Genomic DNA, 15,670 nt, shown 5'->3' on the forward strand with positions numbered 1-15,670 from the left:
CTAACATTGCTGGCACCCATACACACATCTGCATAGGCACACTGCAGTCTGCGGTGAATTTCAGAAGCAGATTGGCCCCCTTTAACAAGGAATTCAATCACAGTACGCTGTAGAAACAAAATATTTCTGCCCGCCATTTCGGAAATCCTGCCTGTGGTCACGTGCTAGCAACAAATAGCGTCAGCGGCTGAAAAGAAAGAAAGAAACGTCTGTAGATGAAACTATATAGTTTGTTTCACTTACAACTAAAGATTACGGTTGTGTTGTGAAAAACGTGTTGCTTACGAATTTCAGTGTTCTCCTCGTATATATATATATATATATATATATATATATATATATATATATATATATATATATATATTGGAGACCTGCACGGGCCGGGTCTGGCCCGAGACCCGAAGCCCGGCCCGGCCCGCGGGCCGGGCTTGGGCGGGCCGACTCTGCTATTTCTTTGGGCCGGGCCGGGCTTGGGCGGGCCGACACTGTTATTTCTTTAGGCCGGACCGGGCTTGGGCTGGCCGACACTGATTTCTCTTCAGGTCGGGCCGGGCTGGGGCCGATCAATTACAATTCTTTAATAATTATTGACTTTCGTTAAATGATAATTGGAATAAAGCCAAACGTTGAAGAAGTGTGCCCGTGAAAAATGTTACAAAGGATGCACTAGCTATTTACAGTGTGTGTTGCTTAGCGACTCCACTCTCACTATAGTGGATTGCAGGCATTATGCGGTAAATTGAGCTCTGTCCTTGACCTTCACTGAACTCAAAATATAACAAGAAGGGGTAGGAATGTTTAGCCTGTCGCTAAACAATACCGCACGTTATGCTAAAAAATCAATTAAGTTAGATTTTTGTTACAGGGAATGGGGATTTTGTTCTCTCTATGACAGGCAAAGTTCTAGGAAGCAATGGTACCATTCGGGAGGCAAGCGTCAGGTTATGAACCAGAGTTTAGAAAATGTTTCTGAGGGTTAGGTCAAATTTAGTACTAAATTTTGAGAAAGATTGGGGCTCGAGCTAATTTTTTAAAAAATTTATCGGGCCGGGGTCGGGCCCAAAACTTTTAAATTTATCGGGCCCGGGCCGGGCTTGGGCCAAGAATTTCAAAAAATTTATCGGGCCGGGCCGGGCTTGGGCCGAAAATCTCCAAAACTTTTCGGGCCCGGGCTGGGCCGGGCCTAGGTACGTTCGGGCCGGATTGGGCTCGGGCCGAAAAATTCGGCCCGTGCAGGTCTCTAATATATATATATATATATATATATATATTCCTCCTTGTTACACCTTAATGTATGATGCAACATGAAGCAAAATTTCTCAAAGGGGAATTTTCTGCTCATTGGGAATTTCTAGAAACAGAAAAACGCAAACTAAAAATAGAAGGAACTCAGTATATTTTTAGGATGATGTATATTCATAAATGTAAATAGACTGCACATTATTATCATCACAAATGTCCAAACATCTGAAAGCTGATGATTCTAAATGCACATAAGGTGAGATTGCATTTACATACGATATAATATCAATTTCACCTGCTTGGAATCTTGTTTTTAATACTTGAATCTTCCTATCCAAACGCTGCCATTTAATTTTCTCAGGTCGAATTCCGAGCCGAGTAACTCCTTTGAGGTAGTTTCGAGTCGAGTCGAGTCAAGTTTGATAAACGGCTCGCTCGTTTAGCTCGTTTTGAAATCATGGTTTGATTAGACTGGAAAGCGAAAGCTATGAGAAATGTAAGCAGCAATAGGAAATGTTTTTAGTGTTGCTCACGAGATGGGATACTGCTCGCATCTCGTCTCGTCTCGATTAACAAGACGACAGTGGATTTTTATAACGAGACAGCCCCAAATGTTGTAACCACCAATGTAATATACTGTAGTTCTTACCACCAAGGCTAAGACCTGCACGATCTAACTTTTGAGCCGAAGTAGAAGCCCAACCAAGGTAGTAATATTAATTGGCACAGTTCAGTTCAACTAAGAGCCGAGCCGCCAGAGCCGTTGAGAACCCTAAACCCGAGCCGAGCAGATTTGAACATGTTTGGCCGACGCTCTTTAACTTTTAACGATTTTTGGTTTGAGCCCGAATATTTGCTCCTCCGAAACTCAAACCCAGAACCTCGTGAACGATGTCCTTGCCTCCTAGACTTCACGACAACTGACGCCAGCAATCAACTAGTTTCTAGCATTCAGATACAAACCGCCTATCTTTCATGTTTATACATGGTGGTGATGTTATAATAATAATAATAATAATAATAATAATAATAATAATAATAATAAAACGTTGCAGTAGTAGTAAGTATCGTTGATAATAATTATCTTGTCTTTGAATTATTAATGGATTTATTATCGCGAGAATCATTAATGGATTTATTATCCCCGCACCAGCTAGGAGTCTGCGTGCCCTATGGAGCTGAAATTGCAGTCCATACAGCACGAATGTTTTATTCCTTTCATCATCCTCAAGCTAATGCTGCTCAAAATATACTTCAAAAATGCCTTCAACGAAATTAACCGGGATTCAATGCTCTCTTCAGTTAAAAACCACGACCCTTCTTTTTTTCATATATATATCAGAGCTACTCACAACCTAGCTACCTTTTTATAGGAGATAATATTATCCTTTGGCAACGTGGAGTTCAACAGGGAGATCCACTAAGTTCTGCTCTATTTGTTTTAATTCTCCAGACTGTAGTTAGAGATGTTAAGACTGAGCTCAACATTTGGTATTTAGACGACACTGTAGCTGGAGAAACCGAGTCAGTATTACATACTTTAGCTCATAAACGCACACAAGCAACATCGATTGGATTGTCTCTCAATTACTCGAAATGCGAAGTCGGCTTTGTAGGAGCAAGAAATGCTAAAACTCAAAATCTATATGATAGATTCAACGATGCAGCGCCTGGGGTTAAATTATTAACATCGTCTAACGCCGAACTGCTAGGAGCTGCTCTTTCACCAGACACCAGCAGTACGATATTACTGAAAAAAAAAATCATCTTTAAATCATCTACTCTCACGCCTTTCCAAAATTTCTGTATATTCAGCGTTTTATCTGCTTAAAGCATCTTTCTCGATCCCGAGCTTGTTATATTTTCTACGGTGATCCCCATCCTGGAGAGACGATAATCTACTGGAGAAATTCGACAACGCTCTTAAAACAGGATTGGAGAATGTTCTTTATTGCACCCTTAGTGATGAAGCATGGCTACAAGCATCAGTCAGAAACGGAGGTCTTGGAATCCGTCGCTCCATAGATTTGGCAATCACGTCTTTTCTAGCCTCTTTCTATAGTTCAAGACAACTGATCGGAACCATCCTGCAGAGGGAGAACGAAGAAGTCACCAACTGCGATGTGCTGGACTGCATAGCTAAATGGTCAAATTTAGTTGGGTCAGACCTCTAGGCTCCTGAAAGTCGAAATAATCAGTCGGTCTGGGACGAGCCCATCTTGGATTACCGTTTAGCTTCATCACTGCAGACTTCTAATAACATCGAAGACAAAACCAGACTTCTTGCTGTAATGTCCCCTGAAAACGGTGCATGGCTTCAAGCACTACCCTCACCTTCTCTCGGCCTACACCTAGACAACGAAAGCTTCCGAGTATCCATCGCCCTTCGACTAGGAGCAAATATATGCAAGCCATACCATTGTCCACGTTGCAGAGATCTCGTAGATAAAAGAGGTCTACACGGTCTATCATGCAAAAGCAGTGCCAGCAGACATTCACGCCATTCGAACATGAAGAACATTATTTTGAGAGCCTTAACATCTGCAGGGGGTGCCAGCAGTGAGAGAACTAATTGGTTGCAGCCGTTCGGACGGAAAAAGGCCGGATGGTATGACATTAGTGCCAAGGAAGCAAGGAAAGGCGTTGATTTGGAATTTCACTTGCTCAGACACTTATGCCCTCTCAGTTGTTCGTTGACCACAAAGTCGATGTTTACTTTTGCCAAATTCTTTCTGTTATTTCTTCCCCTGTAGATTCTATGCACAAGTGTTCCGTGGAAGGAGTCTCTTCTTCCCCCACCTCTTCACTTGGTGGAGCTTCGAATAAACAAAAAGGTTGTTGACCATCATCGATACTCCAACCTTGTGAGGCTATTAACAAATTTATTTTTGTTTTGTGCATAAAATTACTCCCACAGATGATTGGTTTCAGTAGTCCCGGCAACAAGTGGAACTTTTGTCTTATTTTATATCCTTTGAAATAAACATCCACAACCGCACTCTGAATAAAAGTAGTTGACCCTTGAGCGAGGGACGGATGCAATAATTCCTTTCTAAACTTCACTCCATTCTTACGCCAAGCATTCACTAATTTCCAGAGACATAAGAAAGGGACGATCCTGAATCCATAAAAAGAACGCAAGTTATTTTGGCAATCATCGCTCTTATCAATGGGTCTTTGGACCAGGGGGGCCGTGTTCCCTTTGTGCAACTGTAAAAAAGAATTTTGTTTTCCATGCTGAGAGTTATTGTTTCTGTATTGCTACTTTTGGTGTTTATTGCTGTTGCGGATTTCCTGCCGTTTACTGTCCTGCCACCGTGGGGCATGTTGTGTTGACTTGTTATCTGTGATTTCCTCCCCACGTGTTTGTTTGGTCTGTGGAGAAATTTTAGTCATTTTTGTATGTCTTTGCTTCTTTTGTGAGATCTCTGGTACAATAAACCTTGTAAGTTTCGATTCTTTCCGTGAACTTCCAGTTAGCCTCCCCTAAATGAAGTTCTATTTTCGCCTTGTTTAAGAAGTTGGTCCCCATCATCACCTCTAAATTTTAATCGGGAAGTATGTAGAATTCCTGTTGAAAAACTATTTTTGATGCAGAAACGGGGGATGACTGATTGTTTAGCTACTGTATATCCCGTAGCTAGTAAAATTCTTTCATTGACAGCTCTTGTTTTGGCGCCTGCTTTGATCCACTGTTCGGCCGTTTGCTTCCCTGCGAAACATGTACGAGCCAGAATCTAGATAAATATCTGTTGGGCGTCTATAAGAGAATGCATAGAGATATGGTGGGGGGGTTAATGCTTTTGGAAACTTCCTGACGCTATTTACTGTTAATGCTGCGACCTGTTCGTTGCCCTTTTTCTGGTTATTTGTCAATTTAGGACATTGGGAAAGTTTGTGGTCTAAACATGGCCTTGGCATCCGAAACATCAAAATTGCTTCTTTGTATTGTGATTCTCATCTTTTGGATCCTGCTTCATAGCCTGCCGCCGGAAATATGCAGGGTCCAACGATTCTGGTTTTATAGCCGGGATATTTCCAAAAGATGATACTCCTTTTGTCTACCGCTGCTAACTGCATGTTTCCAGTAGTTTGACCCCTTACATAGTTTAACTCCTCAAATAAATATGATTGTATTTGGAGAGCGTATGCTTCAAGTTCCTTAAGTGTAGCAAAAGTTTTTTCGTATAGGTACACTTTGTATTTTGGGTTCACCTTACTGAGAATTTTCTTGACCTGTTCGGTTTCTGAAGGCGGGTTCTTCAGCCTGGAGAACAGTAATGCTGAGTCTCTCAGAAATTTTGCAAGTGCATCATTTGGCTGTTGAAATTTTCTACTTATTTCTTCTTCGAACATCTGTTCATAGTGAAAGGTATAATATTCTCTAACGAAATTATCTTTGAATTCCGCAAAGCTAGAGAATGGCGATTTAAAATTGAGCAATTCTCTGCTACACTTACTGAGAAGCAGTGGAACAACTTTGGACAAAATATCGTTTAGGGATACTTCTTTTCTCTTCGCGTAATCTATGAACTGAAATGGATCCTATTATTATACATATATATTTCAAGGTATCTATCTATCTATCTATCTATCTATCTATCTATCTATCTATCTATCTATCTATCTATCTATATATATATATATCTATCTATCTATCTATCTATCTATATATATATATATATATATATATATATATATATATATGTAAGTACAATATAGTTATTACATAAACCAGCGCTGGTTTCAAAGGTAAAAGGTTATGTGATATATATATTATTATTATTTCATGTAAGATATATTGTATTCACCATGTATAATCCATATATTAATCTTGCATATTTTTTCTGCAGCATATAAATGAAAAAGATCTTCCTCTTTTATAGATAATGAATGTTAGTTGGAAACTTTGTCTGTTGCCAGCAACCTTTAGGATACAGACAGAGGGGAACGGGGACCTGGTTTTACTTTCGTTTTCTTTTATTCCGCCTATGCCATCTATATGAATCAATAGGTAGTTTTGCTAGAAAAACGGTTATCTTTCCGAACCTCTCATATATATATAGAAGGCATTCTCTTGAGGCGACTAACCATTTAGTGCTTCGAATAGCGGGAGAGGCAGTTTTGTTCTCTGGTTCCATTTCAGGGGATGGGAATTCCTTGGTTAAAACAGTCTAAATGGTGACTGTCGAGAGGGTATTTTCAAAATAAGCCTAAAAAGTTCATGTATAGTATAGCGAGTGGGCAAGTGAGTTTACGGGGTAGCTTAGAGCTTTATTTGTTTTACTTCTCAATCTAAGAAAATAAATATATATATATTATTTTGGAAAATGTTTAGCTCGCGATTTCTCTTTAAACACCTTAACTAAGAAATTTAGTGTTTGTAGTTTACATTAGAGTTTGCCTGGGCTCCTTGCTTGGGTCCAGTGTATAGGCTTATTGCTTTTGAATTGGAGGGCTTCGGGTTCGAGCCCGGCCGACGTCTGGCTATGTAAGGCCAGGCTGATAGCTTGCTTTTAAAATACACATTTAGTTCCGCTCTAGAATGCTAGGGGACTGGAACGGGTGGTATTAACATATCTCCATAGATCTGAGTGCTGATCTAGAAAGGCCTCTTATTGGGGTCTATTCCTATATTCTCTCTGAACCTATTCCTAGTAAATTGTTAGATAGTATCCCTCTTGAGGAAGGTCTGGTTCCGGGCTTTTCCTCGCTTAGGTTTAGGCCAGGTGCTTGATAAGTGGTGAAGGCACCTTTAGTACTGTAAATTGGTTCACTTCATCAGCTTGTAAGAGTAAGAGACTTCGTGAGTGGACCCTGATTAGTTAGAGTATTAGTTTATGTAATTTTGTCTTAATGACTGAAGTAGGAAACCCCTAGATCTATTATAGTAGGAACTAATTCCCTATTCCTTAGGGATTAGGATAGAGATATACTTAAGCCCCTCTCAGTCTCCGGGAGGGCAAATAGAGACAGATAAATATTTTATCTAGAGATCATAGTCTATTCTCAGCTATCATTCGCTCTTTATTGAAATCAAGATATCAAAAAGAGGAAACTTATGAGTTTTCATTGTAATTTGAGTCTGATATGCTAGTTGTAGTAAGACTCCCATAGATTCTTGCAAACAGGGTGAATAAATTGGTTAATTTAGAATTGGTCGACAAGAAAGGTTGTACTAGGATATTTAAAGGATTAAGAGATACTTAACCCATCTTCTCCTCTCTGCCTCCCTTGAGGAAGCTAAAGGAAATAAGGGAGAGAGGGGATCTTAAACCGATCTGGTCGAAAACAACCTTGGTGAAGTTAATTATTTGAAATTAGTAGGTTAGGTAATAACTTAAGATACTGGGAATCTGGTAATAGCACTCGCACGCAGAGAGGTACGCCCATAACCGTTACCAGCTCGTAGAGGGAGCCATTGCAAACACTGAGCGCGTAGATAGCGCTTACAATAGGTAATATTTGAAGTCACAGCTCTATTTATTTTTGACTTCTTCAAGCCAGCTTTGCCAGGTCCCTCCATTGATAACTATCATTTCGTGCGAAGCTGTTGGACATTTTTCGGAGAACTAAGTAGGCGTGTACTTTGCTTCTTCGTGGAGATACGTTTGACATTTTTTTTGTAAGGATGACTCCCTCGTGGCTAGGCGATTAGCGTACGCGCCTTTGGCTAACTCGGGTTCGATTCCTGTTGTGAGGTCATGTGATTTGGATGCTATTTTAAGTCGTAGGTCCACGTCTTATATAGCCTTGCTGCTAAAAGGGACGATAAACAAAAAGTCATATCAATTTTTTTCTGGGAGTGAGACGAATTTGAATTACTTTACAGCATATGACGAAATTGCTGCTCTCATGTATTCTTAAATATCGTTTCCAAACTGACTTTCGTAATTCTATCATCACATGAAATTCCGGGCTCTAATAAGCTGATGTCATGAAAATACTTCATAGCTTCTTGATGGTAAATGGTTTTCATGAATTTAAATGCTGTTCTATCTAGTAATTGTAATACATGAGTTGTGTGAGGTGGCAAGCAAAAAAGTTCAATGTCATTTTGCTCACAAAATTCGAAAGCTTGTAGCGAACAATAAAAAATATGTCCCTCCAAAATTAACAAGCATTATCCCTCAATCTGTTTGTTTGAATTAACTCGAGCCAGCGAACAAACAGCTCCAGGAGCTGATTAGGGCTTTTGGGGCCCCGGAACCCACTACTTCAATGGGTCCTATGTTACGATTAATGCCAGATCATAAATTTTCTTTGCTGCCGTCCGAGCCTCATAGGTTTATCGAAACACCGAGAACTATGTTGTAATATTTTAATGTGCTTCAAGTTTACAATAATTAGTTTAATTACATTCATTATCAGCATTTAAATGCTCATATAGTGCAGTGTAAAACACAATTCCAAATACAAGCCAAATGGGCAACAGTTCCTGTAAAAAATCTTACACAAATAGGTAAGATTGGGTACAGGTTCCTTTCCTGTAGAGAAAAGAAGAAAAATCTTATTCAAATAGGTAAAGCTGTACAAGGCTACACTATTAGAAAATTTTTCTTCCTACACTTTTGCTCTGGAAAGGATTCTGTTATGTCATTAAACGATAACTCTGACCAGACAGGGCAAGAGCATTGAGCTTCTGCTGCGTCATGTTAGACTTCACTACACTTTTTAACGATATTTAAGTTTAGAAAATGATCTTCGGCCATTACAATTTGTAACGAAAAGTGATAAATTCTGTACGCAATGCAGACATTTGGAAAAGCTGTACCTAAGTTACTTTCATATAACATCAAGAGTATTTTACTTGCTGTAAGAGATCTCGCACTGTTATTTTGGGCGTCCTTTAGCAATAAAAGTTTGTATATACAATAAGAAATAACGAAACTCTTCACAAAAATTCGAGCCCGCGTCACCATTGTACTTTAGAATAAAATGACTGATGGCTCGGGTTATATCATCTTCCTTCATGGAGTTAAATTTGGTAAGAAACTCGAAAATCTCGTGAAGATTTTTGTACTGAGCCGTCCTTCTCTGCAGCTCTGACGTGAGTTTGTTTATGATCGGAAAGAACGTTTCCGCACGAAATGTATTACTCCCTAATAACATCGCTTCTTCTGTGCCACTTTCGTCAAAATGTTCCTTTCTACAGATTTTTCTTTTAATTCCATCACTATACTTCTGCAGTCCATACTTTGATTGTACAGATGTTTCCATTTCGGGAAGAAACGTAACTCATCAAGGACTCAATTACATTGACCACATGTTCTATTTAATGTTTTCACTTTGAAGATACTATTTTTATCCATTCTGCTTGAAATAACATCCCATAATGTTGACATGAAATAGGTTTCAAGAGTTAACTTCTGCAAATTTTCACATCCTGACATGTTTCACTGTTTTCCATTCTTTGTGTGATGGAAGCTAACACATTCTTTATAGTGGCAAAATATTTCCTGACAAAAGGAACTGCATTGTTGTTAGCAGAGCACCTTTCCCCATACACATTTTCCAGTGCTTTCTTTCTTTCGTTAATTCCTTCTTCTAGCAAATGCCATTGGTGTGTTGACGAACTAAAGAAATCATATATCAGGTGGAGAAGACAGAAGTAATTGACTGCAATTTCGTATAATTCAATAGCACCTTTTCTACAAGGTTGAGAGAGTATTCGGCGGAAGGAACAACTAAATCAATGATGCGTTTTAAATGAGCTTGCACTCTTTCATACTGCCTCGACATGTTACTTCCATTATCGTATGACTGTCCTCAACAATCTCTTACCGAAATTCCATACTCTTCCGTTGTTTTAAGAACTATCTCAGCAAAGAACTTAGCCTTACGACTGAAAATAGGGATAAACTGAAATATCGATGTACTACGTCTCCTTTCTCTTTAACGTACCTAATGGTTAACAGTAAGCTGGTCTATATGCGTTCCGTCCAGTGTCTTGTTCACACCATTTATAGTATTTTGCTCGTCTTTATTTCTTCCACGGTCTTGCCTGTCTTTTAAGCCATCAGCTGTACAATCTCATCACAGATTGTAGATTATAAATAATTAATATGACCACGCCCTTTGTTTTCATGGTTTTTAATGTGAGATTTTAGAAAAGGATCAAACCGTGAAACAACTTCCAATATTCCCATAAAGTTGCCATTGGGTTCAGATCCAAAAATCTCGTCGTTGGGATTAATTTGGTTTGTAATAGAGGCCAAAAATAGCTCACTACCTCACAAAATAAGTATCGTGAACACGGTGGTAGAAGACAATCCTAGCGATACCGCGAGAGTAGCGAGCGGGAAAAAATCAGCAAAGCCTGAAGCCTATTGTATGTTGATTTCTATATTTTAGAATTAAAGAGAGAGATTTTTGTTGCCCCCTAAGGATGGGGGCCCCGGAGCCTGGGCTCCATTGGCTCGGCCCTTAATCCGCTCCTAAACAGCTCTTCACTAATGTAACCACTATCTGATAAGGAAACATGAGAAGCCGGTGGTACATTATTTATGAATTCGTCCCTCATACAATGGTCTTTAAGAAGAAGAATTCGCGGGATGTATTGTCCAACTGCGTTACAAGCGACTATTACAGTAACATTCTCGCCTTTCTTAACTTTAGTGAGAGCAACCATCTCTTTTCTCCCATTGTTGGCAACGACCTTGCTTGGGTTGTTCTTAGAAGGAATCCTGATTCATCCACGTTGTATATATATGCAGTGGCTTCGTGTTGAGACTAATTGTCGAAGTAACGGATTTTAAGAATTTGAAGAAACAAGAGTCACTGCTTTATTATTAACATACTTAGCACAAGATCTTGAAACTCCTTCAGGCTTTCGTAATGATAAATGCTGATGTGTTTTCGTGAAACCTTAAAACCAATCTTAACCAGCTAATCTTGAGTTTCTCTAAGAATACGGAATTTGATTTATTGTTTTAAAATAACCAAGAAAGTTCTGTCGCTTTTTGTGGAGTCTGTGTTAAATTTGCCCCCACACCGGAGTTAAATGCGAATGCAGATAAGGCGAAGGTCAGTATTTGCTGTGGTTGACACCAGTATATTACCTGGTTGACACAGTTCAGTTACATCATGAACTTGTGTAAGGACAGAGTGAGCATGGCACCTCCATAGAGCGTCATAAAGGCATGTATGCTGTACGGGTTCAAACTGGAGTCAAACGCCGCTGCAGCGGGTCGGAAGATATTCCAGGCCTTTGGTGAGGGTGGCGTGACTACGCGGACTGTTCAACGGTGGTTTAACCAGTTTAAGGACGGTGACGAAACACTAGAAGTCGCACCATTTTCCGGAAGACCAACACATGTACAAAATGAAAATCTTCAGGCAGCAATTGAGGCAAACAGTGGTCAGAGCTGTGAGTAACTGGGACTACAATTTAATGTGAGTGGAGAAACCATTCGGCAGCACCTTCATAACTTGGGAAGAGCTACTAGTTGGGTCGTTCAGTCCCATATTGTTTGTCTCCGGGCCAAAAGGCAACGCGAGCAGACACCTGTTTCTTTGCTTTCTCATCTGAGGAAGGAGCCATTTCTGGACAGGGTGTTGACATCTGATGAGAAGTGGGTTCTGTACGAAGTTCCACGGTGGCGTCATCAATGGTTAGCATTCAATGAACATATTCCAAAACAGCCGAAACCAGCACTGCACCAGAAGTAGGTTGTTTTATATACATGCATTATACAGGAGAGTGAACCATACATACATAACTAAAATTCATAAATTAAAGATATTCAAGTTACTTTATACGTGACTCAAATAGCCCCATTGTTCTGTTTTGCGCTTACGGTAATAATTTTACTAGTACAGCATATGCATTTACACAAGTTTAGCACCTTATATCATACAGGCACTATTTTATATCAGACCAAAATATGAAGTATTGCAATGCAACTTGTTTAAAATAGTTTCATATTCATAACAACTGATGAGAAAGCAGCAGATCAGCGACACACAAACGTTTCCTTTGCCAACGAACTCAGAAGTGAATGCTACTTCAGCGTACTGATGCGTATATTAAGTCCGCAGTGATATTTTTCTTAACTTTGTCCCAAATAAGCCATTGACTCAAGTAGCCCTAGTCTTCCCTTCGTTATATAAGAAACGTAATGATTCCAATATACATAAAGAAAATGGCAAAAATTCTCCAATAAAGTAAAAGCGCCTCGTGTGTGTGTGCGAGAGAGAGATAAATTATATTTTTGTAAAGGTCTATTCCCACTATTACTTACATAGCGTGATAGTGTTCGATGAATGATAGATACAGTCATTTTAATTTCAGCAATGACACCAGCATATAGTGTTACGTAAAATTTAAATTTACGTACAACCTGCGTATTACTAAACCATCAAAAAGCAGGTGAATGTGAAACAATTTTCGTGGGGCATAAAGTGGAAGTACTTGACACAAGAATACGAAACATTTATATTTTATGAGGACTTTATTATATAGTAAAATAAGGAATTGCAAAATCACAATCGATCTTTTAAAATTTCTATGTTTTAAGTGTTTTCCAGGTTAATTCGCTTTTTACCTAACATACTAAATAGATAAGTATAGGCGTGATATTTCAGTTGATGATAATTTCTATAATATATTTTCCCGTTTAGTGTAGTTAATAACTTCTTATTATATGGAACTTATATATGTTGCAATTATACGTTGTGTATATTGATTTATTTCTAGATATTGTGGTTCTTCAACCTTCATTTTCTTCGACTATCACTGGATATTCTTCTTTTGCTGCATATCATCTTCCGGTCAATATAGAAAACTTCCTTACTATGAAATTTCGTTTCACGACTCATGACATGGATCAGATAGCACTTATGGTTTTTATTGGGCAGCAAGATTATCACGATATGACATCAGATCACTTGGCTGTTAGCTTTATTAATGGTCATATTGTTCTGACATGGAATCTGGGATCAGGTAATTTTCATTTCAACTAGTAATAAATATATAATATCTTTAATAAATAAATATATTTAAGTTAGAATAGCTGGATTTCCTTCAATACGGGAAGCTTCTGGTTGCTGTCGTTCGGATGGAAAGCGACCAGATGGGATGACATTGGTTCCATGGATAAGAGGTAAATGTTTATTGTGGGACTTCACATGCGCTGATACATATGCTCATTCAAGTCTCCTTCTGTTAGCAATGAACGCTGGAGCTGTTGCTAATCGCAGAGAAGCTGAAAAGCAAAGAAAATACAACATTCTCGAAAAGTTTGTTTTCACTACAATCGCTATTGAAACCAGTGGTGCTTGGGATGCAAGAAGTCTTGAATTCATTAGAGAGGTAGGAAGACGCATTTCTTGTGTTTCCGGCGAAGTTCGCTCCACATCTTACCTAATACAGCGCATATCCGTTTCTATCCAATGTGGTAACGTCTCGTCGGTCCTTGGCACTTTACCACCTGGCAAGGAACTTGATGAGGTGTTTTTACTCTGAGAAGAATTGTTTTATATATAATAGTTCCTGGACAATACTTTTTCTTTTGACGTTATATTTTATTTAAATTTAAAAATTCAATGGTGTTCATATTTAACGTCAAATAACAATGAAATAAATTTAAGTTCTATTCCAAACAATGATTCAACAATGTATAATGGAATCTCAACAATTTTCTCGATTGCCGGCATTTGTAGAAATAATAGAATGTATATATTTTGATTAACTAAATTGATTTCCTTTTTCTTTTGAGCATGTCTATTAATATAAATATATAAATATAGGTGTATACGGTGTATACTACTACATTACTATTATGCAATTTCGTATATGAATTGACCCATGTAAATTTATGCTTGTTGAATGTTTATGAAATTCTGTCTTAATTTATTAGTAAACGTAATCAATGTTTCCTTATATGTTAATAAAAAAATTAAATTAGAATATTGTCTAATATCAACTTTCTGTAATGGAAATCATACCCCTCCCCCATAGTTAAAAAACTATACTTTGTATAAATGAGAATTTACAGACTATCTTCTGGTCTCATATCGGTGCCCTGTTTGCATTTCTGCAAGTAAGTCCAAGTCTATCATTTCATATACGTAACTTGTGTTATTTCATTTCATATACGTGATGAAAGCATAACCTCGTGGCTACCTAGGTGTATTATCTGTCATAATAAAAAAATGCATATTTTCCGGTGGTATCTTTGGCCTCTTGTAGCAATAAAAGATATGAGAAAATCAGCTAATCGTTTAATTGACGTTATTAAAATTTCTAAACCTATGAATCTAGGTAAAATAACAAAATATATTTAGTTTGCAAATGTAGCTTACGCAATACATGACAAAAAATGTGGGAAACAGAAAAACTGTTATATTCAAGTTACACACAATAGAAATATAAAAATCATTTGAATGTTTAAAGTTTAACTTAAGAGTGCAGCACTTGAATATTTGGATTGATTGATTGGAATTTAATGGGGACGTTAGCAACTAGGCTATTTGTTCCCGTCACGATTAAAACGCATGCCGTAAATAAAAGTTTAAAATCCAACATATCAAAATATAACAAAATAGTGCTCCAAAAGAGACGTAAAAATCTAAGAGGAGAGATAAAATAATAAATATATGAGAATAGGGAATATATATGTGATAATAACAATAACTATATAGCAATAACACTAAATAGTAATAATAGTAACAATAGAAAATAACAATAAAATAACGGACAAAAATAAGACACTTATTAAAACCCATTCGATAGATAAGTCGGTATGCCCATTGAAGTTCGAAAAAGCTATTTAATTTTACTCTAATTTTGATAGCTTTCTTAATTTTTGTAGTGAAACTATTTATTTGGCAAATATCAATACAAAGGCACATACAGCAGCCAGAAGAAATAAAGTGCCCCACCTATCATCTAAATCGGTTGAGAACTTTAGCCTGGGTAGCACAAAAAGAATCAATATTGGTGTTAGCGGCCATCTTTAAAATATGAGTTCCTACACTGGCTCGGGCACACTTTGAAACAAAACATCCGGTAGTACACGATTCTATAGCTCATTACTAATCCATCACCATCAATCATATAATTGCTTCATTCAAAATTCCATGGAATTATGCCCCAGAACTATGTGTACAACACGACTATCCCTTTTGTCATGTACCAAGCGTACAACTCTGAGCAAAATAAATGACGCGTCTCTTTATTTTGAAGTTTTTTGAAAATATCTCCATTTTCTTTATATGTTCGAAATTTTCGAAGGTTTCCCCAGCAGGAAAAGTTAATAACAAACCCGTTTTTAATATTTGTGTTAGATATTAGCTTAAAATAAATAAATTAGAAGCAAAAAACATTAAATCGACTTAAATTACGAGAATTACCAACTCTGCTAAAGTGGGAAATTTTCAAGAACGCGAGGGAATTCTGTAGTTCAACACGAAGCAGCGACATCTA

General features: G+C 37.9%; 1 protein-coding gene across 4 annotated transcripts in view; it reads left to right on the forward strand.

The window, feature by feature from the left end:
- Nucleotides 1-15,670, forward strand: part of eys (eyes shut) — a 1,117,243-nt gene that overhangs the window by 635,208 nt on the left and 466,365 nt on the right. For all 4 annotated transcript variants that reach the window (XR_014132762.1, XR_014132763.1, XM_081769320.1 and 1 more), the window contains exon 13: nt 12,941-13,186. Coding sequence is in view for 2 of the 4 variants with exons in the window: in XM_081769320.1 (XP_081625446.1) it covers nt 12,941-13,186 (246 nt within the window). In the remaining 2 variants the exon portion in view is untranslated. The remainder of the gene's footprint in view (nt 1-12,940; nt 13,187-15,670) is intronic.

This window comes from Thermobia domestica, chromosome 8 (assembly GCF_964235325.1).
Source record: "Thermobia domestica chromosome 8, izTheDome1.hap1.1, whole genome shotgun sequence".
NCBI classification, from domain to species: Eukaryota; Metazoa; Arthropoda; class Insecta; order Zygentoma; family Lepismatidae; genus Thermobia; species Thermobia domestica.